At 44.3% G+C, this 27684-nt stretch overlaps 1 protein-coding gene across 6 annotated transcripts in view; it reads right to left on the bottom strand.

Annotated features, from left to right (window-relative positions):
* RABGAP1L (RAB GTPase activating protein 1 like) overlaps window positions 1-27684 on the bottom strand; it is a 208717-nt gene that overhangs the window by 94319 nt on the left and 86714 nt on the right. For all 6 annotated transcript variants that reach the window (XM_021404053.1, XM_021404052.1, XM_021404048.1 and 3 more), the window contains exon 14: window positions 5174-5287. In XM_021404053.1, the coding sequence (XP_021259728.1) occupies window positions 5174-5287 (114 nt within the window). The remainder of the gene's footprint in view (window positions 1-5173; window positions 5288-27684) is intronic.

The following is a 27684-nucleotide window of genomic DNA, read 5'->3' on the forward strand; positions in this document are numbered from 1 at the left end:
TATTTCTATAGTGTTTGCCTCATAAGAAGATCTTTCTCATTATCTGCCAGAGCTTCCGCACACTTCCCAGCAATGCAGTGGGAAAGGTACGAGCAGAGGCACTACACATCCCCATCTCTCATCTGCAAGAACGCTCTCTCTTGTCAGTAGTAATGTCTTCTGGCACAGGAAACTCTCACTTCTCCAAAAAAGCGACAGGCACTCTGGCAAGCTGCTCAGCAGCCATACTAGGTATCCAGCTTCTTGACTCCAGGAAAGAAGAAAATGAAAAAGGAATGGACGATTTTTAGACTTACAAGCCTGGTGAGCTCTCACTACTTACCTCTGTGTCACTACCAAAATGATCTCGGGAATCTACTCCGTGTTTGATACAGAAACTGCTCTGTGCTGAAGGGCTAAAGACTTGTGCAGACTTCTGAAGAATGAGGTGTCTCAAGAAAACACCCAGACCTGGAGGCAGACTTCTCAAGCTGCAAGGTATTTTATGACATGCTTGCTCGCCAAGTAATATTGGTGATAGTATACTTTAAAGTGCCCACACCTAAAAGGAGAGTTTAAAACTCCGTGCCTGAATTTATTACAAGGCTAACAGTCTGAAAGCAATGACATTAGTCTGTGACTGCAGCATTTGGGATGCATTGCATCCTACCAGGAATTTCCGTGTTCACTGAAGACTGCGTTTACTCATTTACTGCACAACCCCCAGAGAGGCAGGTGTACATGCACCATACCAGCCCGGAACCATAGCCCCAGTAAGGGCCCAAAGAATGGAGAAGTGCTTGTGTTCTTTCAGGCAGGCCCCTAAAACAGAAAAGTCTTTGCTCAGTTTCCAGCATTTGATATTCGAAATCCCGACTTTTTTACCAGCACATCTAAGCAGAAAATCCATCTGCAAGAACAGTACTGCTGCTTCCTTGCTGAACACAGATGCACAGAGAAGGAACCGATGTAAATCGAAGAAGACAAGATAACATTAAAAATGCTTTGCATGAAACAAGACAACAATATTTACTAAAATTGCTCTTCAGTCCAGGAGTGAAGAAAATAAACAACTGAAAATAGATGAAAAATAATTCCTAACTGAGTCTGCTTATGCTCCTATGTATATTCTAAAATACAATAGACTGCTACAGGAAAGAAAGAGATCTGCCCTTTGACAAGTAATTAAACCAAAGTGGCTATATACTGAAACTACCCATTAGTAAACTTGAGGAGTAACTAAAAAAGGATTGAGAAGCGTGGAAGAATGCGTGCATGCTGCCAACAGGGCATCATCGGAAGGAAGGCACTGCAAAGAAGTGAATGTTCTTAATGAAAGGACAAAGGACAGACAGCCCGTTTACAGGACAGCGTTCAGCAGCAGTTCTGCCTTCCTGGAGGATGAGCCCAGGAGTCACCCATCCCTCATGGCTTGGAACAATAGAGAAGCTACTGGTCGCAAAACTCAAAGACACATTCATATTTCAGTTACATCGTAAAGAAAGCCAAAAAAAAAAAAATCATATCGGATGCCATTCAGCGTTAGCTCTGCTAGAAAAACAGCGTATAATTCCCTCTGCTAATCTGGGTGCCACCAAGCAGACACTGGGACAGCTGCTGAAATCGTGGGTCATTTTGCAGGAAGCCAGCAAGCACAGTGATACTGCGCTCTGCACTTCCAGGCCAGTATGACCGGGATGAGGAAAAAGCAACAAATCCGATAAACCAAGGAGACAAGTATTCGGTAACAACACACATCATGATCCAGGTGATTCACAGCCTTCCGTTGAGCCTTTTTCACTGAAAAATCATTCATCCGCTTTCACAAAAGCAGGGAAATGCTGGGTCTGTTTTTTTCAGTCCGCCCCATAACGTTACTAACCCTGATAAACTGAGCTCACTGCAACGAATTCGGTTTCTTCCATTAACACCACAGCGGCTGCTTGTCAAAGAAGAGCTACAGTAATCAGAAAATTAGAGAAAACACATCTCCCATTTAATCGTGCACCGTGTACGCTCCAAACAGTCGGGAGAACTATTTCTGTCACACGCCTCGATTCCCTGGAGCACGGAGCTGTTAACTACATGTGCAAGCATGGAAGTAGGTCGAGAGTACTATTCTGTTACGCTCTGTAACACTGAGAACTCTTTAGATAAAGCTTGAATTTTCAGAGTATTTTAAGAGAAAGTCTGCAAGAAGCATAAATATTTCCCATAGATGAACTACTCTAGTTTATGTGGTGTCCTCGAGTGAAATCCCAAATCTGGAACTCTTTTCGTTCCTTATCACCACTGTCAGCCTTAAAGTTTATTTTTAGGCACTTTACTTTGTCACATACATGTTCGGAAATCGAACAAGTTTCCATCTTCCCTGACTTCCTACTGTTCTGAAGAAGAGACTTAAGGGATGGAACTAGAACTGACCGACCTTAAAATGAGGCAGTGAGCTTTTAATGGTTTTCCTTTTTATCTGACAGCTCAGATCATCTCTCGTTTCAGTGGGGCACAGAGGAAAAGCTCTCCAGCTTCCTACCCTCCCGCTTGAGGAAAGACCCCTTCTGGCCTCATTCAATAATCCCACTCTTTAAATATCTTGTTTCCACTTCAAAGGGAGGGCACGAGCACACAGCACCGCTGTTCAAAGTTGTGATAGTGATCTAAAGCAGTCATTAGAATGACAAATTCATCAGCAAATTCATTAGATTTTAACATTGTTCCTTTACAAATGACCAAGGCTATAATAAACACAAGGTCTAGTCAGACACAGCCATAGAACAGAGCTCTATCACCACCCAACAAAGTGCAAGGACGAAGGATAAAGGGCTGCCTGGAAACAAAGAGCAGTTAGGTCTCATCTCCATACTGGCAAGAAGAAGAATAAAAGCAGAATACTTATGAATAATTCAATGCCAAAGATTCAGTATGGCTGTTATACCGGGAAGCAACGCTTCACAAATCCTTCTTCGGAGGAACCAGTGAGCACACAAAAGCATGAAGCAGTCAGCACAGCCCTCGAGGATTTTGGAAAGACATCCAACAAGACCCCTTCCCAAACACTTTTAGGGAATTAAGCTGCCACAGAAGAAGGCTCAAACAACTGATTAGAGGATAGGGAATAAAAGGAAGGAACAAACAGTCCGTTTTCACCCACAGAATGAAGGCCAAGTCGCTCGGAGAACCTCACAGGAAGATGTCTTAGAGCTGAAGCTATGGGAAATATGCACAAACCATATAGATACACATAAAAATAGCACAGTAACAAAGTCTGGTGATGGCATGAAGCTGCTCGGAGTAGTAAACTGAAAGCTGGCTGCAAAGATGTCACGCAGAGCCTGTATCAGAACAAAGTGGCGAAATGGCAGAGAATTCAACCACAGGAACACACAGAACGTTCCAAGGGAAATGCAGCCCTCAAACTGATCTGCATGCTGATGGGCTCTGATCTAGTCCCTTACTAGTCAGAAAACTGAGGAAGGAGAGAACCACCACCTGCATTTGCAGCTCCTTTCTGAGCAGGAGAAGCAGAGATGGGGAGAGCAGGGAAAGCTCCCGGCCGACGGAGGTGAGCACAGCCCTTCACTTTTGCTGCAGGCAGCCCAGGAAGGACTGAAACCTCTGCCCCTCTGAATTTAGAATTTAGTTGTTTCATTCTGGGCACGGTAATCAAAAGCAGCTGCAGCAACTACAAAACATTGAGCTGCTCAAGCCATTCTGCTCCTACCTAAGCTTCATCTATTTATACATCCTTCATTACTTACAATTCCCTTCTCGGTGTCACCTACAAATCCGTATGAGAAATGATTTTTGTTTTCTTTCCGATGAGTAACGGGAGCACATCAAATAAACAACTGATCTTCATGACACCTTGTTTGAAATGCATTTCACTCAATACAGCTACGTTTAGAAACCTGTTAGCGAGTCAGTTTTAATTCTTAAATGTGCATTTTATTCACGCTGTAACTTGCCCGGCATTTATATATGTGTTTCTTTTGTATAGCATCGGTTCTACAAAATTGTGATAAAATTGCTTTCACCAAAGAAAACTGTATTTCCCTTTCTTATCTTAGCCTGTCAAGATCTATTTTCAATAAACTCACAGGCATTCATTATAATATACTTCTCACATTTAATTCCTGATAAGCTGAATGCCGTTCCATCATTTTTCACTTAACTGATATCACACTGACAAGCCCATAATTACCCACATCACTGCAGTTACTCTTTTCAAAGCCCTCCAAGATCAGCGAGAAATCAGTGTAATCGGTCCAACATCCTCCCTGCTCCATTCCCTTCTTTTTCTTAAAGAAAATTGTTAACGCGAATTATTTCGGACCGTCAACATCAATTTTAATAACCTAGGCAGGTGTTTTTTAACCATTGTCCATTTAGTGTTTGAATAGCAGACTGCATCACCACCACATTTATCTGGAGAGGGGGAATATGTATCAGTATACCCCAAAGGCAGGACACTTGTCTGCTCATTATGACAACTCCATCACTCCTGTCTGTACGTCAGCTGCAGGAGGAAACAGAGCAATAAGGAGAAAGAAGAGCAGTAGGAATGGCTCTGTCCGAGCCGACCCTTTTTTCTATATGTAGGAAAGAATGTAGAATGAAAACCGACTGCCAGAAACACAATGCAATCTGTAACTGACAGCAAGAGAATTGCCTGGCCAGCGGCAATCTCATTCCTTCTGCATCTCTCCTGAGCAGCAAGCCTGCCTGCAGAGCCCAGCCAAATCTGCTCCCCTAGTACCTCACCTTCCCTATGTGTGAACTGGAAGAGAAGTATTAGGCTTTTCCTGGATCAGAGAGTGACCTGAACGTTACGAGTGAAAAGTTCTCCGTGCACACCGCTTGTGGAAAGGTCAGCTAACTAGTTCTCTCCATAATTACCTTAGAGACGTTCCTGCTCAGCCTCACTGCAGAGACTGCTCTGAGGATTCCTCATCCTCCAAACCACTCCCTACCAGCAGGGAGACAAAAGCTCTGCTCCTCCACGCCCCTATGGGAACAGCCCTGGATACCACACTGCCCACTGGTAATACTCAACTCTTCTCACATGCATCTTAGCATACGCAAAAGGCAAAACTCAACAATCGTATTGATTATTTGGATCAGAACAGGGTTAGCTGGGCAAAATACAGTCACAGCACGATATGGAACGCTTTAAAATTCAGAGTACTGACTGTACCTTGCAGATCTTGTATAGAGATTCCTGACCGTCTCCTTCTGTATCTTTGAAATAATCGTGTGCTGGAAACGTACGATGAATATCTCGTGTAATGACATTCTCCTGAGCAGAATCCTGTAAAAAGGAGAGAAAAATCCCCAAAAATTAGCCTCGTAACGGTGTCATTAAACGTACAGCTTATAAAATTCTATATGCAGCCAGCGTGGTTACATTAGATAACTGCTTTACTGACTCATGCTCCAAAAATGCTTTGAGAAGAAACCAAAAAGCCTCTAGTCTGAAACACAGTAATAATTTGACAGTTTAACAAGAGCAGCGTGGCATGTTTTCTGTCCTTCAGGCTTACAGTTCAACTCCAGAAGGCAGAGAAAATGACTGGTTATTTAATTGCAGATGCATTTTTTCCTACGGAACATATGCTTACTGATTTCCCTACGAGTGAAAAAAGAAAACGAGACCGTCTCTCTTTCGAAAGCTCAAAGGTATTCATTTTAAATGTATATCAATCTACCATAAGAACCGTGTTAATTGCCATTTAGAACCATTCCTGAGAAACATTCAAAGTTAACCAGTAAGTGGTCTTTAAGAGAACAAAACCATAAGCATGAGAAAATGTTGTAGTTTCGGGTAAGTCCCGGATCTTCCTTGCTTGTAGAACATCCTCAACAGAATTTCATCTCATTTCTACATGGACCAGCACCAGGGAGAAGCTCAGGTGCTCAACCACGGCTGACAATGCCACACCAGAAGCCCTGCGATACCCCTGGCTCATCAGCAGCTGTGCTGCAGGGGTAGGAGGCTCTGTAAGCGCTGCACAAGCTCCATATGGATGAGCTGCATATCCAAAGGCATCTGAAGCAACACCAAATGCCCATGCTTGGAGCTGAACTGCTCCCGAGACGTACCCGCCTCTTTAGATAAAAAAGTAATTGCTTACAACACCGTATTTTTGTGTGATAAGAGCTGTGTGTACGAGGACATGGCACCAAAGCGTCGGAGCCACAGCAGCTCATCCATTATCTTCAGGTTCCAGCTACTCGCGGTGGAAGATAGCACCATTACAGCGGTAAATACCCAACACTGCTCTTCTCTATTACCTTTGTAATCCCACAAGGAAAGCCAACAGAGTCCTCACGCGCGACTTAGAAAATAAATCTTTTGTGAGCGCTTTTACCTTGAAAAGGAAATACATCCTTTTGCTACACAGAAGCTTCTAAACCCTCAGACTGCAGTTTGTAATCCAGCGCTCTACAGAAACAAGCTCTAAACCTGCTGCAGTCAGCAGCCAGCTAATCTGCCAGGGTTGGGGCATCCCTAATCCCACACCGTGCTGCCCAGGAATGCTCCTTCCTCCGCAGCCTTCCTCTTCCTCCTCTCCAACTTCCCCTCAAGTCCATGTCTCCTACGAATCTTCGCTCCCGTGAATGCTTCGTTTATGTTGTCCTAAATCTTAGTGATCTCAGCTGTTGCTTTCCCTTGGCTCGACAACATCTTGAGTACAAGGCAATGATGCAATCTGTATTTTGCAAAACACCAGGCGTGTTGTGATGTGCTGAGGAAAGGAAAGCTTGCAGAGAGGTGCAGTTTTTATTACACTTGCTGGGACTGCTGGGGAAAACAAACGTGCTTTTGGGCTTTCCCTGGGTTACCATCAGCACCTTCAGGATCTCTAAGCATCACGCCACTGTTAGTGAGTGAAACTAACCGTGCAGCCAAAATCACATGCAATGACACAAGTAAGAATTAATGTTTCACCATAAGCAGTTCTCTGACCAGCATTCTTAGTGCTCTCTTATCTGCATCCCCAAAGTCCAGCCTGAAAGCAGACTGATGCTGAAAATGCTTCAGTAGGAGCAATCCCACTGACAGGCACAGTGTGAAGAGTGAAAGCTACTGTGAAAACTCCCATCAAAATATGAAAGACAAAGAACTGGTCCGTTGGTTCGGCATCTTCTCTTTTTCTCACCATCAGTAAGCAAGTCACCCTTCCATATGCCCTTCTATTTTCTCCTTGTACCCTCATTATGAAGTCACCTTTCCTCATACAAATACACAAAATAAAAGCTGGCAGGGTAGATGCCCAAGGCAGGCCCATGAAACATGGGTGTAAAGGCCCCAACACACATTCACTTCTAGTGATGTGAAAGGAGTCAGAGACAGAAGCTGCATCCAGCAGCGAGTACAGATGCTTCTAAAAAGCTGGAGGGAAATAATTAAACACACCAAAAACAACAGTTAAAATAAAAGACAATTAATGTACTCCCTACAGACAACACCCACCCGAAACACTTTAAACCTACAATTTAAGAAAACCAAGAGATAAGTCCAGAGACAAGATCAGTGTAGAAAATTCCTTTATATGTATAAAAATCTATAAAAATTTGCCCAAGTCTCCACCATTTCCTATACAGCCTATTCGTTCACAGGCCTGCTCTCGGCAGTACCACAGCAGATGAGTTTACCCTTACCTTAATTCAGGTTCTCAGAGGATTTTTGCTCTTCTGAAAGTCATGATTAGTTAATTCCTTATGAAAAAAAGATCAGGCGAGATGGCTATCAAAGCACGAAGAGTTCTAATGATCTTCCTCGCTTCTAATAATCATTTTTGCGCTGCCAACTCAGAGAAACAATATTCTACTGAGGAAAAGAATTATCTTCATATGTCAACTCTGTGACAGCTGACATCCTACTGAATGAGCTCTCTACTTTGAGTTGTCACACTCTGAAGCAGTCGAACTTCTGCAACTGCCAAGCGACCGTACCCGCGCGCTGACACTGCTGTCGTTTCGAACTATTAAGGCGCTGCTGAATGTGGATGCAGGATGCCAGAGGGCAGATTGAAATAGAAATACAGAGGAAGAAAAAAAAAAAAAGAAAACAACAAGTGGGAACTATTTCCATTAAAGTAAATGTTAAAAGAAAAGGAAGGCTACTCAGAAGAAAGAAAGAAAGGGTAATCTTTGCGCAGGCACATCCGGAATTATGTTTTAATTAAGAATGTTACAGACACTCCTGCTCATGTATTGCCCTGAGGATACCCGTCCTGGTAATTTTGGTGATGCTCCTGCCTGCTGCTCCTGCCTCGCTTCCTTTGGTGCAAGGACTGGAGAGTGAGCACGGAGCGAGCCAGCAGAGCGCAGCCAAGAAAGGAAAATCTCTCAGGGCACGGCATCTCCATGCTGGCTGCTGAGATGCAGAGCATTTCCCCGCTTCTGCCCATAGGTTCTCACGTGGAAACAGGCACGCCACTTCCACAAAAACGCCACAAGCAGTCGGCTGAGTTCTCCTCGTTGCACAGCTGCCTACACTACAGCTGTGGGCTCAGTACGGAGAAATGCACAGTTACTCGCGGATGCAACCAAAGGAAGGAGGAGTTTTGCTTCAGAAGTTTTCTGCGAGTACTAAGAAGAGTAATAAATCAGGTCACGGGTGTCTCAGACCTGGCACTCAAGCTGAGCAGTACTTCTGACCTCAATCTCCTTGTGCTCCATTTCTCTGGTTAATAATAATTCCCTGTCTCAGTAGGGTGTTGTGAAAATCAATTAATATCTGAAGCTCAGAAGTACTGTAGGGCTGAGTCCTACAGAAGTGCCAAAGAGGGAAATAATAACTTCATCCTCAAATTCTGATCTGAACCGTTTACTGTAAGGCACGGGGTTACACCATGAAACACAGCAAGGGGAAAAAAAGAAAAGAAAAAAACATAGCTAAGTACTATTCCTTCTGCATACAGCAAGGTAGGTATCCTGGGAAGAAGAAGCCAAACCCACAGACCTGTGTGCCACCAAGACCACGTCATTACACATACAACTGGAGAATTTTATCCTGCTCTTCCTACCTTCCAAAGGCCCATCCCCCATCTGAGAAAACCCCCTTCCAGTTTGGTCCGATCGTATCACACATGAAAACACTATCATCTGTATGTGCCACAGGGTCAGCACAAGCTCACCTGGAAGGACTCAGTTATAAGGTCTGCATCTCTGCTGAGGTGGCATACAGCAGTTTTTCAGCAAATTGTCCCACCAGTGCTTCATCTCCTCACTGGCTAAAAATACACAGAGCCTCAAGGAAAGAAAGGAAATAAATTCTCTCAACCACCACCACAAATAGGCAGTAAATACAACACACCACCAAAGAGGTCAGTCAACATGGGTTCGAAATGAGCCACGCTCCTGGCACGTAGCTTTGGCCCTTCTCATTAATGACATCCTCCCAAGCCCCTGCTTTCAATGAAACCTAACATTTCGTTGTGCCTGTGTACGCACATCACCAACCCCTCTCCTCTCATCATCCTCCATGCACACTACAGCCCTCCAAGTAGATGTGCGACCCTACAAAATCTCATGTTCTCTACCAACAAGTGCCTGGGGAAAAAGAAAACAACAACCAAGAGCTCTTCCTTTTAAAACTTCTGAGTAGAAGAGGCTTGGCTCATGCTCAGTTCTTCTGTAGCTTTTTTGTAATACACACCTTGTAGCTCAGCTCTTTCCTATAAATAGATTTGCTTTCTATCATCAGCAGCTTTTATTCAGCAGAGAGCACAAAACACTCAGATTTCTTATTAACAGAGAAGCAAACTGAGAAAAAGGACACGTGTCGTGAACATAGCGCTTAGGTTAGTTCAGTAAATACACGGGTCAACTAAGCTTTGCAAATCTGCTCTCACTACCAGCTGTATTTATTGCTGCTCAGGCAGAAGCGCTCTCTGCAAGCAGAATGACCCAGCAGTCCTGGTGGACCCAGCTCCAGCCCAAGCACAACTCTGCTTCTGGTGGCTCGTGCCTAGCACCGAATCAGGGTCAGCCTCTCTTCTCTCATCAGCACACAATACAGCTGTTCTTCTCTACCTGGCTACAGCAGGGAAGTGCTGGGGCAGCCTTCTCAGAAACAGCTCAGATTTTAACAGGGCCGAGCCATCGATCTGCCACAGACTTGAGGATATTTTTTCCGTAAAAATCACAGCATATTAGATCAGCTACAAAATACCAATTCTGCATACGCTCACTCATTCTCCAAAAGGGAGAAGATCTGTGACCTTTACTATCTTTGTGTTTTATTTCCCTTCCTCTGCTCTATACAGCCTCCCTCTCTGCTGTACACCGATACATAATTTATTCCCCTTTCTCTGCCATATCCTTTCTGAAAGACGTTGTCAAAAGAAAAACGCTGCCTGTGCTACTGGGCAAGAGATCAATTTTTGAATATGCCAGGCTCAAATCACTGCCACTGGCACAGCAAGCCGTGAAGTCTGAGCTCCCCTCGAACACTTATCTTGAAAGCTCCCCCATCTCCCACCAGAGACGAGGAGCTCTGCACACAAGCAGATGGCTTTGGGGTCATTTTTATCCACATCATGTATGGTTGGCATGAAGGGCCATCCGCATCTATCTGCAGGCATGACAGCATTTCAACTTTGATTTTGTTCTATTTGGAGCTTTACTTTTGTCACACGTTCTTAGGCAAGATACCAAGCATCCTTTTGTTAAAGTGCACTATGTCTTTAGTTTCCTCTTGCCTTTAATAGCTGTTGCTTCAGACGGCTGATCCCTGCAGAGGATCTGAAGCCCTGTTAGAGCAGGTGACATGCTATCCAGGTTACTCACCATTAGTTCACCATTTTTCTCAGAAAAGTGCATAGGCATTACCTCATGAAAAGAAAAGGAGAAATGTGATTCACAAACTTGTCCGTGTAGCAAGTTACTTTTGTCCACGTTCCTTCTGGCTCGTTAATTCTCAGATCAGGCTTTTTTTAAAGTCTCCTCTGTTAGAGATGCAATTGCATTCGTAAAGGTTGGAGAAAGTGTTCTTGTGATTAATCTGCGATTTGAAATTCAAATAGCCCTGACTCCCCCACCAATTCACTGGATAACTTCCAGAAGCAGGTGAGCCTGCTTCTAACAAACAATACTTAGCTGCACCCAGAGCAGATGGCTGTGAAAAATGGAGTTGAAAATGTTTACAGAAAATCAGAAAAGCAACGCTTATGGATCCTGGGCTCCTACCTATCTACCTCAACTGACAGTGCTACAAGACTCAGTTCAATTTTATTAAGTGGCTTGAAATCTCCACTACAAGAAAGGTAAGAAAGAAAAACACTGCTGCTGTTTAAAAAGACAGCTTTAAAAAGTAAACTTTCTATAAAACTAGTGCTTAGAAGATTTCTCTCCTGCAGCATCGCTGACCAAGGAGATGCCTGTCTTGTCAGTGTCTCTTCCAGCGTGGTTTCACAAATTCTGAAATTAAACCTACTTCTGGCAATTACAAGATGACTTGATCAATGCAACTGGTCCACGTAAGATTTTAAAGTAATCACTGCTTCTGCTTTATAAGACGAGTGACTCTGCATCTAAGACAGTTCATGGACACACTGGGCTTCCCAACCCATGCTCCCTTTGGCATCTGCATAGCTCGCTGTTGGCAAAATGTTAATATAAAGAGCAAATACTTTCAAGTCAAGTAGGTTTATCTGGTTCAGCGTTTCTGGTTTTCAACAAGGAGGAAATGTCTTGGAGCACTATGCAAATAAAGATTTTAAAATGCTTAAGACTGTAGCTGAAATGTGCATAGTACTTCTCAGAAAAGGAAACATCTGCCCCTCGTGTTCTTGAACTCTGGAGCTCTTCCAGTAACCCAGACAGAAAAACTTCAGCGAGACCTGTGGTCAACTGCAATGTTCCCAATACAAAAAAGCACCAAATTCAGTTGCTACCCAGATCCTCTCCCTGAAGACAGCTACATCATTCAAGCTACAAGTTGGATCCTGCTATCTTTCATTTTAATACTTGCTAATGACAACACTGCCTTTCTGTTTTCATTAAGTGAAGGTGCCTCATTATGCTGAGGCATGTACTTCTGTGAACCACTCTTCCAGAACTACTGAGATCAACAAACCCACTACAGATTAATCTTTTGAATTCCTCATGTAAGAAATCCAAAACTGGATAGTTTTGTTGACAGCAATCTGCATCCCTCAGCATTCATATCAGAACACAACACTGTGCTGGGCTTGTTGGGAGCATGTAACAGAAAATCACCTTTCAGTAATACCTTGAAGTCTTCGCTCCAGGCTCAGGACACTAAGCACTGCAGAGGATGGCCAGCCAGATGGACAGGGCAGAAATCCCACCACAGAGCTTTCATTCCCATTCCTGCCTTCAGAACCTAATTCAATTGTGGATATACTGGATTGTGTATATTAATTTTGGAGTATCGAGTACCTCATTTGTAAATCTAGAGTGATAATAGCAACAAATAAGCAATTACTGTATGCCAAGCACTTTCATTTCTAACACAGAAGTGACTATGGAGGTGGCACAGCGTTGTACTACAATGAAAGCATCTACGAGGCCAATATATCATTATCTGCATGATTTGATTCTTTTCGTTGCTGCTTCTTAAAATAATACATAGAAACATTGTTCTATTCATCTACAATTTGGACAACACTCGATGCGCATTTCCTCACTGGATCTTCTGGGCTGGATCAGACCCTGAAGACAGCTGCTGAAACCACAACCACCCAGGTCTCTGCTGAGCAACCATTGTCACTGCAGGTGGCACGCGCTGAGAACACAGCTCTGGAATTTGCTGCAAGACGAATCCCAGACATAAACAACTTAGAGACGCTGACACAGGGGGTACAGCTCTGCTTCCGCTCCTTCAAATCTTCTCCTGCTACAAGGAGAGGGAATGCAGCGTGAAGGGGCTTTCACCTCCTGACAGTACTTCATACGGCCAGAATTGACTGCAAGCACACGCTCCCTAGGCTGACAATTAGCTGTCTATACCTAAGTTCATTAGTGAAAGTCTTTGAAAGTCATGAAGAAAAATACTGGAAGAAGGAGAATGACAGAATCACCAACGCTGGGGCTGGATGCGCCTCTGGGTCCGTCTGGTCTAATCCTTGCTCCAGCAGGGCCCCCAGAGCACACGCACGCTCCCTGCTGTTCAGAGGGAACCTGCTGTGCTCCAGGGCACTGAGCAGAGGGGACAGACACCCCCCCCGGCCCCCTCATGCAGCCAGCACATGGCCTCCTGGCAGGCTCCCATCAGCTGGTGCCCTGCAGGACCCCCAGGCTGCTCAGCCCCCAGCACGGGCGTTAGACATGGGCACTCCAGCTAGTCTGTGCTGATTGTAGCTGTATCACAAGCGAAACCAGTGCTTTCAGGTTACAATTCCTTAATTCAACGTAAGCCCCAGAAGTCCCTGAAGTCCCACCCTCACCGGCTGAGCCAGCAGTGCGACTGCCACATGTGGCAATGGGAGGGCCGTGCTATGGAGCTCTGCCTGTAATTGGGACCTGTGGGGCTGTGCGTGAATCATCAAAAGCAGCTCCATTTCTGCCTCTGCGTTTTGTTCTGGTTCATTCCCATTGCTTGAAAATGAAATTTGCCTTAGATTCAGCGCCATCTAACATTCAGGTCAATACGGTACTGACATTAGAGAGCATTTAGCTGGTCATATATGGGTCATAACAATAAAGACCAGACAGTGCAAAGACGGCACAGTGCACTAAAATAATCCTAACTCAGTTTCAAATGATATGTGTTTTCTATATACCACTTCTCAGCGTGTCTGAACACTTCTCAAGTAGTTTATATAACCACTGCACAGGTACAAGCAGATTTCAGCTGCTCCTTCTCCTTGGAAGCAGTCAACAGAGCTTATATCCATCCCTTATTTTATGATTAGTTTATTCCAGTTACTCTGATTACAGTGGGGTGGTAATCTGAGTTTATTGATAATGCTGTCACTTCACAGGGATCTCTTTCTGAATCCCTTAGGTTTCTGTGAACAAAGTTTCTGTTCACACGTACATTCTCCACGACAAAACAGAAGTGCATCTGTTTCAATATGCCGATCCTAAGAAAACCAACTCTGCTCTTCTTGGCACCTCTGACATTCATGCCAATCAGCAAACCAAGTAGAAAATCGATGTTCCCATTCCATCAGAAACAAGGAATAACCACGAGACACATGAAAACAGCTGCTTTCATCGGGAGAGGACGCAGAGAGCACAGCTCAGTACAAACCCTCAGGCATGGAGGAATAAAACAAAGCTATAACGATAAGTGAAAACAAAGCACAAAAAGATGTTAATCCCTTTGCATAAAGGATATTACTGAGAAAACACCAGGAGAGAGCACTTGCTTTTACAGCTACACAAGCACCTTCCATGCACCTAAAGTCAGTTCAGCTACGGCTCAGTTATGTTAGCTATGGCAAGGTCAACATCAAAGCCCAGCAACCATCCCACATTTAAGCAAAGCTCAACGGGTAAGTTTAACAGCCAGCTCCTCCAAAGGAGGAGTCAACTGTGCTTTCTCACAGTACTTTTCAAGGGTAACCATCAATTAAACACACTGTCATTTGGGAGCACCTAAGAAAACACTGGCAGTCGCAGAAGCAGTGACAAGCAGGCATCCTGCAGCCAGGTACGGCAGAGAACTGCAGACATGAATTGTGTTACTTCATTACGTGCGTGCTTGCCTGAGGTGAAGGAAGGGCTCCAACTGGAGGATGAACGCCCTCAAGTACTTCATAGGAGGGATTAGGGAAGGCTGTCATCGGCACAACGGGAAAACCAATTTTGTCAGATTGCCACCATGCCAGAGCAGCAACCAGCAGTGAGCAGCACGGAGGGAGGGAAACAGAGAGGGGAAGCAGACTAAGGCTGTAGGGACAGAAAGGAAGGCAAGAAGGGATGGCAAGATGGAGAGGAACAAGAAGAAATAATAGGGTATAAAAGAAGATAAAAGATGGAAGAGAAAAGACAAGTACCAGGGAGATTATTTTTAGTTCTCGCCAGTTCATAAAAGGAAGCTATAAATCAAATATCCTCATTTAAATCAGTGAAAATCAGTTTGAAAGGAAATCCAGATTGGTTTTGTATTGTGCAGGCTACCGAATTCTATGAAATCTAGTTACAGCTATTACATTGATGAAAAAGGTTTTTTTCCCCTCTTATTATAAATATAGTCTCTATTATTAAAACGATCCTGCTATCAAGAATTCTGTAACTCCTACAATATACAGCTGATATATGTTAAAATTTTTAACTTCTTAAAGCTGCTTATCTGCTCTGGGATTAGCGAAGTGCATTCTGCATACAGCTGCACACTTCCCTGCTTGATGGCAGCCTGAAACCAAGAGCAGAGAGAACACTGCTGAAAGCAATGCAGGACAGTTCTCATTACTGCTCCTGACAGGCATTCCTGTAGCCTGCACCATGCTTCATCGCATTCCTTCAGACACTTTCAGTGTGTGATTCCTTAGCTAGTTGACCTCGGCTCACCCAGACTTAACTCCGTGCTTCGGTTGGGTATTTGCAGCTTTCATCTCCAAGTACAGCTGATAACCCACAAAGCGAAGGAAATATAAATGAAACAATTTGTCTTAAAAATGCACAAACGTGCATCAGAAAACGCTGCAAATACAAATCACTTCTCGCTACTTCTGAGCTTACATTTCCCTCTCACCCTGCATTCATTCTGACATGGAGCCATTTAAGCCTCACATCCATATTTCTGTGTAGGTAATAGGTATGAGTCAAACAACATTTCTGTGTTTTCTGCTTTCAGAGGGTGTTCCTTCTGGAATACGTGGTAGCCTCTCAGGTATCTGTGGTTTTACCTCAGTAAAGCCTACACTGCATCAGATCACTTGGCTCATAGAAATGAGATCCACCCAAGTTTGGGGTTGTTCAGCGTGGGAAGTCTACTCTAGAAGGTCAAAAGCAATTTAGGAAGCCTCTTTCTACATCTAGTTCTATTTTAACACATAATGCCATATAGGTTTAAGAGAATGTGTGCATCATCACTTCCAAGCAGTGCAGAACACGGGCAGAGGATTAAATGAGTCCCAAAGAACACTGCATGCTTCTCAAAGCCATTTTCTCTGGGCAGCCTGGTCTAGTGGTTGGTGACCCTGCACTTGGCAGGGGGGTTGAGACTCGATGATCTTTGAGGTCCTTTTCAACCCAAGCCATTCTATGATTCTATGATTCTATGATTCTCCCAGTTGGAAAGTAAGGAATAAACAGTTAAGGGCAAAACTATTTTGCAAAACTTATTTGTATTGCCCACAAACATAAACAAGGCAGGAAAGTCAAAAAAGAAAGGAGAAGTACCACCAACACCAACGACCCCTGCTTTATGATGCAGAAGACACATCCACCTGATGTGCCAGCCTACTTGGTGGATTTGTTCTCACTCAGCCCTACTAGCTTCCTCACTGAGTGCAACACCCACTCATCAGCTGGCCAGGACATGCCAGCACTGAGCCTTCCCAGCACTTTCACCTTCTCAAGGCCAAGGTAGAAAATTGAATTTGCTGTCACAGAAACGCGAGTTGCAGGCTCTCATGGAGAGGTTAAGCAGAGAGAAAAGATCAACAGCCCTATATATAAATGTCTGTCAAGATAAAAGATGGAAAACACCAAAAGTATTATATAACGCCACATCTGATTCTAAACAGAATAGGGTGCAAAAGTTTTCCACTGTGTATCAGCAGCTTTTTCTGCAAAGAATCAGAAAGTGTAAACACAGAAGGCTATTTATAGGCAATACAAAATACGTGTCCAGGAAACACCTGGAGCCTCTCACTCCTTGCTTCCATACAGTGCTCTTCCATGGCAGCCTCCTCTTTCCAAGGTTCCTCTACATCAGAAAAGATTTTATCTCCAAAGATTGCTGAAGTATCTGACTGCTCGCAAAGCTATCATAGAACTACATGTTCTATTTAATAATGAGAATTTAAATAAATATATTATTATATACATGTCTCAGAGTAAGGTAGGGAGCTTTCTATAGAATAGATAATACCAGCTTTATAATTGAAAAAGCTTTTATCTAACTTTTTAACTCCATCAAATCTCTCTCACCTTGCTCTTAAAAACACGCAGGGTGACATTCGCTCCATCATAGCTACAGTAAAGCTCATGGCTCCCTATTTTTAGTCCAGCTTTGCTTTGTGTCGTAGGAAAAAAGACAACATTTAGAAGCTCAGACTGAACACAGATTTTGAAATTATCGCTGCAGTTTTCCTCCAGCCAAATGTACCATTTCAAAGAAAGCAGTACAAAAATGACCCAGAAGCTGTGCTCAGTCTGAGAACCACTGTCAGCTACAAATCAAACCAACAGGGGAAATTCAAACGACACGGAAAAAAGAAGTGTGGGGAAAGCAGGGTTCCAGGTTTAAAACTCCAGAGAGCTATCAAATCTAATACACCATGACTAGGATTTTTCAGTTAGCTTAAGCTACATCATACACTGAGCTGCTGGAAGAGCCCATCACAACTGAGGCAGCAGAGCAAAGGGAAGGAAGGGCACACCGCGCATTTGGCAACGGCTCAGCCTGGTCTATGAGATAGCTCAGACTGAGCAGGACGGATGGATTCCCACCTTGCCATGTGGAAGGCAAACATTCAGCTGTGTTAGGGATCCCAACAGCCACGGACACGCTAACTCAGCACTTCCCAGCTGACCGCATGACACCACGTCCTCCAGTGAGCATGTTTTGGTTGGGCTCCCAATGATTTGGTCAGGGCTCAAATGCGTCATTATTAAGAGAAAGACGTGCCATCCAACAGCGCTGATCATCCCTGATTCTCAGACCCACCACGTAATTAATCCAAGCACATATTCAATTGTGATGACATTAGTTAGGAGAGAATATTACTCTGACAATCATCATTTAAAAGGAAAGACACATTACCACAACAAACTCTTGTTTTCATAGAGAAGACTACATGTTAAATAAGGCTGTGGGTTATTTGTTGGTGTTTTTTTTTTTTTACTTCCAAGCAAAGACTTTTTTTATTCCTCCTTATCTGTCCTCTCATGCTTGCGTGCCCTTTAATATATGAAAACAAAATACTAAATACATGAAATGCTGACTTAAAAGGAATATTTGTCATTCCATTCGCCAACCACACAACTGTCTGTCTTTCTCAGCCATCCCAGATATGTCATGGACGTTCTTCACAGAAGACATATACATAATGCAGAGAACTTCAAACAAAAGTAGCTTTTGCCTTGGACCATTTTCCCCAGTGCACCATTCCAAGAAAGCAATATAAAACACTACAAAAGGGCAATACGTTAAATTTGCAGAGGGGTCTTTTATTTGTCTTTGAAATTATTCATTACGAACAAATGCTCCAAGAGAAGAATTCATCAATAATTGATGGAAAGAGAGCAGGAAACTTGCAAGGGAGAAATAAACAGTACTGGGAAACCTCAGAAGAAAAATGAGGATGAAAATGCTCTGCAATGACACTGTTATGGGCTAAGACACCATTTCCACTTACCATTGACACTGCAGTGATCACACTATAAAGCAGTAGACCAGGCAAGTTGTTCGTAGGTTGTCACAGACCCATGAAACACCACCAAACTGATGACCAACATCAAAATGTAGCATTCAGAGTACACTCTACACACAGACCAAAATGCACCATTCTCACTTTAGATGCAAACCAAGTGCATTTTTCAGCAAAGTTTTTTTCCACGCTTCTTTCCCAGCGGACTGCCTAGAAATGCACCAGTGATGTGGAGCTATTCTTTACTTCCTGAGGAAACAAATACAGACTTCTGGATCTCTGCAGACAAGTAAACCAAAGTCTTTAACTGTAAATCTGTAGCGATGCTTCACTGTGGATTACTTCCAGCTCACCGAGTAAAATTCAAGCAGCGGTGGGTAATAGCCTTCTGTGCTTGCAGGAGCTGCCCAAACATCTCAGTGTGTACTGTAACATCAAATCACATCAACCGTTTTACGAAGGTCCTAGCACCACGGAGAGCGCCAACGGATGGCTTGAGTCACTAGTGAACTGCCCGGCTCCTGCTGCTGCATCTGCACAGCAAAACCATGCCATTTTTACAAGGTGAACGTGTAAAGCGAATGATGAAAAGTACTTTTTTCACTTATCATGCCGTAACCGCCCTTATGGAGCAGTGTGCATCTCCAGCTTGCCTGGCCATCATAAGACATGGGGTCAATACTGCATAACAGTTTTCTGTACTTAATTTCGTATCTCATACACCAATTTTGCAAGGCCAAATGATGGCAATTAAACCCTAAACAGAGGTCATACTCCTGTTTGGAATAAAGGGGATTAAAGACAGTGAGTAACACTTCAAGTCAAAGGCTCTGCTGACACGGGAGTGGGCCCCAGCCATCAGAGGCTGGCAAACCAACCCCAATGCAGCCCCGCTCATCCAGGCTGCTCCTCCAGGGGATAGCTCCCTGCTCGCTCAGATGCCTGCACTGCTGGCAGCCTGTGCTGCCTCGTGCATTTCCCAAACACTTCTGAAGTAATTCAGTATCATCTCAGACTTTTCCTTTAATGCTTTTTATAGGCACAGCGGTAATATTCCGCAATATTTCTCAGGTTTGAAAATCCATTGAAACCAACACACAAAGCATAAAAATAATTTTTCAGGGTAAGCACTCGGGCACAGAAGATCAAACCTTGGCCCTAAGACTCTGCTGCCAGGTACCTGAAGCCAAAAATAAAAAGCTCAGCTACAAAAAGATTGAATGCAGCCAAGTTAATTTTGTACAAAACCACAGGAAAGAAGAGGGCAGTACGCCGTGAGAGAATTGGATTTCAGATCTCCCATCTTTTTGGTGAAAGATGTACAATACTGACAGCACAGATGGCACCGGCTCAGCCCTCATCAAAACTAATGAAGTTGAACTTGATACACAACCCTGTAATGAGCAGAATGTATTTTTGTTTTCCCAGTCATTTGAAAGCTATCACACAGCAACGGAATCATTAAGCCAGCACATTAACTGCACAATGTATTGTAACAGAGGTAGTACTTGGGAACACCTGAGAAAGGCTGTAGCAAGCAAAGATACATATACATTTTAATTGAACTGTATGTGGCTTTCCTGTCCCAATACAAAGTCTCATCGGTATCACATATCGATAACCCGTAAAGGAAGAAGTCACGTTCAGATTTCTTACTTTTAAGAGAAACTTCACGAGGCATCACACTTAAAAAAAAAAAAAAATCCACTCATTAGCATTTAAATTCATATATTGCATGTACCCAGCAAAGATCATGGTAATGAGCTAGATGACATTTCACTTTGCTAGCAGCTACAGCATTAAAGTCTTCATGCTTGAGGGGCAGAGATAAATGAGGAGAACATGGAATAATGGAACAGACTCACCAAGACCACCACGTCAGTGCTTCACTCAATGCAAAACGAAGTAGTCTGCATTTTTGCTTTAATTTTTTTTAAAATAAAAATATAAAACACTTCGTAACAACTTATACTAGCTACTCATGAGCAGGCAGCGGTAGTGCCTGGCTTACAGTCAGAAGCAAAAATCAGCAACAAGAACAGACACTAGGCTTTGCTGAATCAGCTGAAGGAAGGAAAGTGGCCCCAGCACAGACTGCTCGGTGCACTGCACCTCACCTCCATGCCGAGTCAGCGCAGCACTGCTCCTGCAGGGCTCCTTTATTCTGGGACAACACTGCTGTCCTGCACGGTGCTCCGCGGTGAGAGGAGGTGGCAGTAGCTCAGGAGGGAGCACCTGGCAAACACTTAAACAAAGCAGAAACATGCTATAGGAGTTGCAAAGTGATAGGAGTCTGCCTGGCTGATAGGAAACTTAAAAAAAAATCTCTCTGCTCCACCTTCTCCCACAGCCCAAAGCCTGGATGTTCAGGACTGCGTGCTGGACTGCTCTGCTACAAGAAATTGTTTGCAGCTTTCGATGGGGATGCCTTCAAACTGAAACCCAACCGTACGTGCCTAGGCTAAACGCTGAGCAAACCGTGCTTCGTCTGAGCTTTGTAAAAAGTTTGTGATGAAAACAGGAAAATTCGGCACCCTAACACATCCTGCCTGCTGCTTCCCTTCTGAGCAAAATAGCACGAGTGAGAAACATAGTAGAAAAGATACCACTCGTGTAATAAACCCATCCCCGCTAGCATTTTTATTAATTACTTTCATAAACATATATTGTGCCTTGCAATTAAAATTCTGTGTGCCAAGTTGCCATGGCAGCACAGCTTCCCCAGAAGAAGAAACTGCTGGGGCTGAGCCGCAAGCGGTGCCTGGAGCTGGGCAGGAGCCTCCTGCAGCAGGTTTGCAGGGCACCTGGTGGGGACGGGGCACAACGGAGAGGAAAAACCAGCTCCCTTGTTTCCTGTTGCAGAAATCAACGCAAGAGGAGCCTGCTACACTTCCTGGGAGGCTTCAGAGGAATGCAAATGCTGCCTTTTTCCCTCCGATGGTCTGCTCCATCTCCTAATAGCTGGCAGCAGCGCGGGCAGATGGGCTGCAGCTATAAATAGGGCCGTGCCAGCTGCCCGCCCGTCCCCATCCCCGTGCCGTGCCCGCCGCGCTGCTGGCAGCGCTCTCCGCCAGCCCTGGGGCACACAGCGCCCGGGCGCGAGCCAGATAATGAGGTGAGCAGCGAGCTGTAATTAGCTCCTGGGATGATACCCCTTGCTGTAAAGGAAGCTATGAGCGCCGAGAGAACCTCAGAAGTATAATTAATAATGCTGCGCGCTGTCTGCAGGCGCTTAGCGTTCAAACACAATGCTTCGCCATGACACCGCTCTTGCTTTTGGTTACATGGAAATTAGTAATAGATAAAAATAAACCTCAAACACCAACTGCAGCAGCCAAAAATAATCCAGCTGGGGAGCCAAGCCTAGCCCTCTGCATGAGTCAGCAGCAGCCAGGCGGGCACGCGTTTGCCCATCCCCATCAGAGCAGCGCCCAGCACGCCGACAGACCTCCCTCCTACTGTTCCGAGACAAAGAGCCCAAAAGCATCTCCTTGCTCCCAGCCCAGCTCGCTTTGCACACAGATGCTCCGAAGCCAGCAGCAGGCACGTTGCTGGGAGGCTTGCAGTGCAAAATCTTTCCTGCAGTCCCTAGGATGCAGGTGACCCCTAGGAGCACACCTGTCTGACGGGGCTGATAAAGCTGGCATTTCACCAGAAAAACACACTGCAGTGTGTTGGCTGCAACATTACCGTCTGGCACTGCCAAATGATGTAGCTAATTTGGGAAAAAAGACATGGTGTTTGTTATTCTTCTTCTCTCCTCCTCTCTTTCATGATTACAGACTTGGGGCTTGATTCTGCCTTCCCCGTGGCCAGCAGCAGAACCAGCACCACGACAGCCTTGCAGCTCTGAAGGAAAAGCAATATTAAGTCTTTGACAACACCATTCAGAAATAACACCACACTCTGCAATGTGTCTCTTACATTTACGAATCTATGTTCGTAGAGCTGTTATCAATAGACTGAGCAAGCACATTTTGCTTATGTTTTTGAACACTGCAATTTTCCTTGAGCACGTTTGTCACACTGCACATACTTCCTCAATATTCCTAATGCTTTCAAAATGGAGCTCTCGTTTCTCTGCTCATCTATGTGAACATTCTACACAGCAGATCAAGGGAAGCAATTATTCTCCTGCACTCAGCGCTGGTGATGCTGCACCTTGAATACGCTGTGCACCAACAGGATGTTAGTTAGGATAGCACAAACCACAGCAGGTTCAAAACCACACTGGAGGTCTCCGAGACTTCAGCAGACCAAGGTGCAGCTGCCTTGATTGAGTGATAGTGCCAGTCGTGCTCTGGGAAGGAGGCTGGGATGGCTGACCTCTAGACCAGACGCCCCTTCCCCATCTCCCTGACAGGCCCCTCTGCACACACTGCAACTTGTCCTGGTGCTGTTTCTATCTGGGACCTCTGCTACGAGGATTAGAATTCTCCAAGCAGACCCGGAGAAGAAAAAGAAGAAATTCTGAGGTGGTGACTGAGGATTGCACTCAGGAATCAGGCTCCAAACTTCAAGTCACCGGCTGCGCTGAGCTTGCCCCAGCTCGCTGCCTGGTTCAGAAGGATGGCAGCTGCCAGGCACTGTCGCTTCCCTTCCATGTCCTCCAGGATTCTCTGAGCCCCTGTACCCAAAGCGTGAGCACACACGGGGCCTCCACGCAGGGCAGCTCAGTGCGAGCACAGAGCGAGGCACCGAGCAGGCGGCAGTCACTTCAGCCGCTAGTGAACAAGTCAGTAGGAGGAGACAGCAAATACACTTTCTGACAAGGTAATCTTGAACACACTTTAACCCACGTATTGCTAACTTACACCGTCTTGACACTTTAAATATCCACTTTTCCTTCGCATGAGAATTCGCCTCGGCAGCAGAGCCAGAGAAGCGGGAACGTTCCTTGCCTCTTCCTGGGTAGCTGGCAGAATTTGTGTTTCTCATAAGTGACTATCAAAGATATTTTTTTTTCAATTATATGCTCAGATTGCCAAATTGGGTAAAACACATCCTCTGCAGAACTTTCATCTCATCCTTGAAAAGATAAAGTCATCTGTCTGAACAAGCTAAAAAGCACACGAGAGGGCTCTTCCAAGCACAAAGATATAGGAATCCATGAGGAACTCGAGGGCAAGGGGAAGGACCACTTCCCTCCACCCCCCACCACAGCCACGTACAGCACGAGGAATGGTTAAAACACGCCGAGCTCCAAGTCAATGCCTTTTGAAACAGTCTGTCTCTTCACAAATGTGCACGTTCAGAGGACACTAACAAGACTTCTTCCATTTCTGCAGCAGACAAGGCGTTCCCATCACAGCGAGGCTTCCAGGCCAGAAACAAGTGTTTTGATTGTAAAACATTAAGCTCCAAGCACTACAGGACAGCAGCAGAACAAAAGGTTTTTATCATTACTCTTCATGCTTTAATTACCTTTATCAAATGCCATCTGAGACTAGCTATTTTTAAATCCCTCCACTTCATCTGCAATTAAACGGACTTAGCACAGATTTGATTCTCCCCTGCACAGCTCTATCCTAAATAAAACTCGGTATTTTTGTATAGAAAGTTCCCGAGGATATTTACGGACCAATCAATCTGAAAACAGCAGCAGCCAGAAACAATTCCGGGTTTGAGCTGTCAGTCAAACCCAAGCAAAATCCATAATCGGGAAACAAAAGCAGTACACAGAAATCATAGGATCATAAAGATTGGGAAAGCCCTCCAAGACTTAGCACTGCAAAACACCCCGGTAGCAGAGGCAACTGGACATTAAAAGATGTGGTTTTATGCAGTGGAAATACAATCTGTGATCATTTAAATAGAAATTGACACCGCGTCTCTTATTATTACTTATGCGGTGTTCTTTTTTATGCACCCGTTTGGATGACGAAAAGCAAGATGTCAGTTTCCTTTTCACTTATTAACTACTTTCAGTCATCTCTGTTGCAGCTAATATCTGTTCCTTAAAAGTGCAATATTTGCAAAGAAGAAAATGTGACATTAAGTACTCCTATTAGCTCCTAATTACTCCTGTTATAAACTGTCGCTGTTTCTTGGCGATTTCTTCTTTTCCTGAGCAAAACCCCTCTTAAAGCAAGGACAGAATTCAGTGCAACTTTCCGTACCCTACCCAGCCAGCTGAAGCAGCACTCCCTGAGCCCTTGCTCACTCGCAGGATGCTCACATCACAGGAGGAGGCAGCAGCTGACGGGGCTCTACCAGAGGAGAAAATAAATCCATGCATCGCCACGAGAAACCTTATGGAACAAATGAAATTCTTGGTAGAGAGGCTACGGACACAAGTTTAATGGGTGGAGAACTGGAAGAAGGCGCAGAGATCCCAAAACATAAAAAATTCAGGCTGTGTGATTTAAAAGCTTCTCTCTTTGACCCGTTCAGAGCTGGATCAATAAACGCTTTTGAGGAATATTCTTAGCATCGTGTGACTTGCAAATACGTGTTACCTCAAAATATAATGCACATCTCCGCTGTTCTGGCAGCCTAAAGGAGTGCTAAGTATAGCTCAGAATCCGGCAATATTTTTTAAAATACCTAATTTGTTCCCTCCGTGTTCTTCTGCTCTGATAATTATTTCTTTTCATCTCTCCCTGACTCACGCACAGAGGCGACCAAAGGAGAATGAACAAACAGAGGTGGGAGGAGAGTGGAGAAGTGGCACCGACTTGAAGAGCTCTGAATGCCTTCAATCATCTGGAAAAATCACAAGTAGCAACCCTTTAACTTCTGTAATTATAGACTCGTGGCATGTACTGAACAGCTTCAGCGGATCACTACTACGTACAATTACATTTTGGAGGCTTTTCCTCACTTTTATGCTGCTTCTTTATTTTCTAGCACAGTATGTCAACAGTTGTGCTTTGGATGTCATGCTGGCAAACAGAAAAAATAAGTATGCATGACCGTGTCCACCACATTAAGATATTAACTCTCATTTACAAACCCGTGGCATCTAAGATTTTAGGTTCCTCCTTCCAGCACCTTCTCAGTCTCCGTTTTCTGCCTAATTTTGGCAGTGCCTGTCGGCAGGTGTTTTAAAAATACAATATGTAATCCTCAAAAGAGAGCTGACACGTCACGGCTTGCTGTGCCGTGTTCCATGCAAACCCACACCCGCACATTGCATTAGGATTGCATTAGGTAACTGGTCACATGTCAGTAAGAACCCGATTTTGTAAGATCTGAAGATGGTTCCGTGCTCCCTACAATTAAAAGACAACGGCAGGTACAATGTGCTGCATTTCAACCCGGAATTCAGATAAACGAAAATCAACATCTCCCAACTGAACGCGGAAAATGGTGAAGAAATGATAACTGTTAAAGATACAAGCAACTTTTTATTTGGGAGAGAAAGAAGCGAAATACAAATTTGAAAAAAAAAAAAAGTATTTTCAATCTTTTCAATCAAACTGAAAGGCATGAAAGTAAGGTAACGTAGACAGAAAGCGTGGCTGCACAATACGGGGACTGCAGGCTCCTTCTCTTCAAGGAGCTTCTTCAAGGGGAAACAGCAGTAATTCTATCACTGCTCAGGCCCAGGAGACTGGAGTCCGAACAAACAGAATGAATGTGGAAGTAATCCATGTCAGACCCGTTAATACCACAACATACATCTCCCTGACATTAACAGAGACCAACAGACACAAATAAAGTGCAGACAGTAGATAATCTGCTTATGTTTCCGCTCTGCGTTTTGGGTAAGAATGGATTTTGTGAAACGAAAGGGCTCACTGAAAGCTTTATGCAAAGTTCTCTTTCCAGTCATTATGTAAGAATTCTTGAAATTAAAAGGATGAGAACAGCGGCTGGCTGTTTTCTCTGCTGCCATGAGCAAGGCTCTCCGTCGCCAGGTGTTTAATCTTCTTTATCCTATGTGGGTGAGTTTAAGAAAATCAAGTCACTATTTACTTTTTACTCCAGAAATCCAACTTTTATCAAGGCCTTATCAATCGAAGCAGTGCACCCACCAACCAGAACCTCTCATCACACCTTTCCTGCCATAGTACAAAGAACCAGCTCTCTGAGCCATAATCCACAAGCTTCCATTGCTCACTACTCGATGGGCAACTGCAGCCTTTCCATGGGCAATTCAAAACGCACCCTAGGGAGAACACCCCTCACTCCTCCCCCACTTGTCACCCCCCCAGGGCTGCCTGACAGAGCCATGGGGCAGGAGCTCAGCCCCACAGCTGGGGCTCTCACCTCACCCCCATCAGCATTTAAGGCTTTGCCCTTAGCTTTTCACATGAGCTGCAATAGATCATTTTGCTAAGAATAAACACGGCTTTTTCCTTTTTCCCATCACAAAATATCTTCCCAGCCTGCTGCCGTAACAGCAAACCAGACTTACAAACAGATCCACACATTATGGATGGGATGGGCAGACAACTCAATGAACACAGCAAAAATTACCGCTTTTTTAAATACAAATGGGGAATATGAGAATAATAACTATTAATATACATTCAACAGTTGCAACAGTCTAAATTATGTGTGTTTATATAATGCATTAGATGCTAAAGGAGTCTGTGCAGCATAAATTAAGAAGCAAACTCTGTCAGTATTTCACTTCTGAGAAGCATGTGACCCACTATAATGAAGATAAATGCCTACACTATGGGTACACGTGGCACACAGAACATTATTCACTGTAACTGGAATAGGAACATTTGATACTGCAGCCTTTCCCAGGCAGGCAGGTGCCATTGCCACTGAAGGTGCCATCACCCTGCTGACCTCACAGCCCCCTTCAGCCCTGCAGCCCATCCTTGTGTCTCCTTAGTAGAACCACACAGGGTCTGGCAACGTAAGGAACTGCTGGACTATTCAGTGTTGAAATGGCAGGAAAATCCTCAAGTACTGCTTCAAAAAAGCAGTCCATTAGGCACTGCATTTCAAACGCATTTATTATCCATTCTCTTCTTTTTCTCAAGTATTATTTTGTTGAACCAGGTGAGGAGCCTCTACAAAACTTTGTCTACGTGCTGAACGCATGTTCTGCGACAATAACTTTCATCCTGCTGACTGCACATAAGCACTGATACCATTCACAGACCATCTTGTAATTGGAAGCACTTGTGTGCATTGTTTCTATTTTAAATCTATTTTAAAGGCTTCATCATCACTCCAGGACCTAGCTTCTTCATCTTGTCATTTCTATGGCATTTACTGCAAC

The sequence above is a fragment of the Numida meleagris genome, chromosome 7 (genome assembly GCF_002078875.1).
Source record: "Numida meleagris isolate 19003 breed g44 Domestic line chromosome 7, NumMel1.0, whole genome shotgun sequence".
NCBI classification, from domain to species: domain Eukaryota; kingdom Metazoa; phylum Chordata; class Aves; order Galliformes; family Numididae; genus Numida; species Numida meleagris.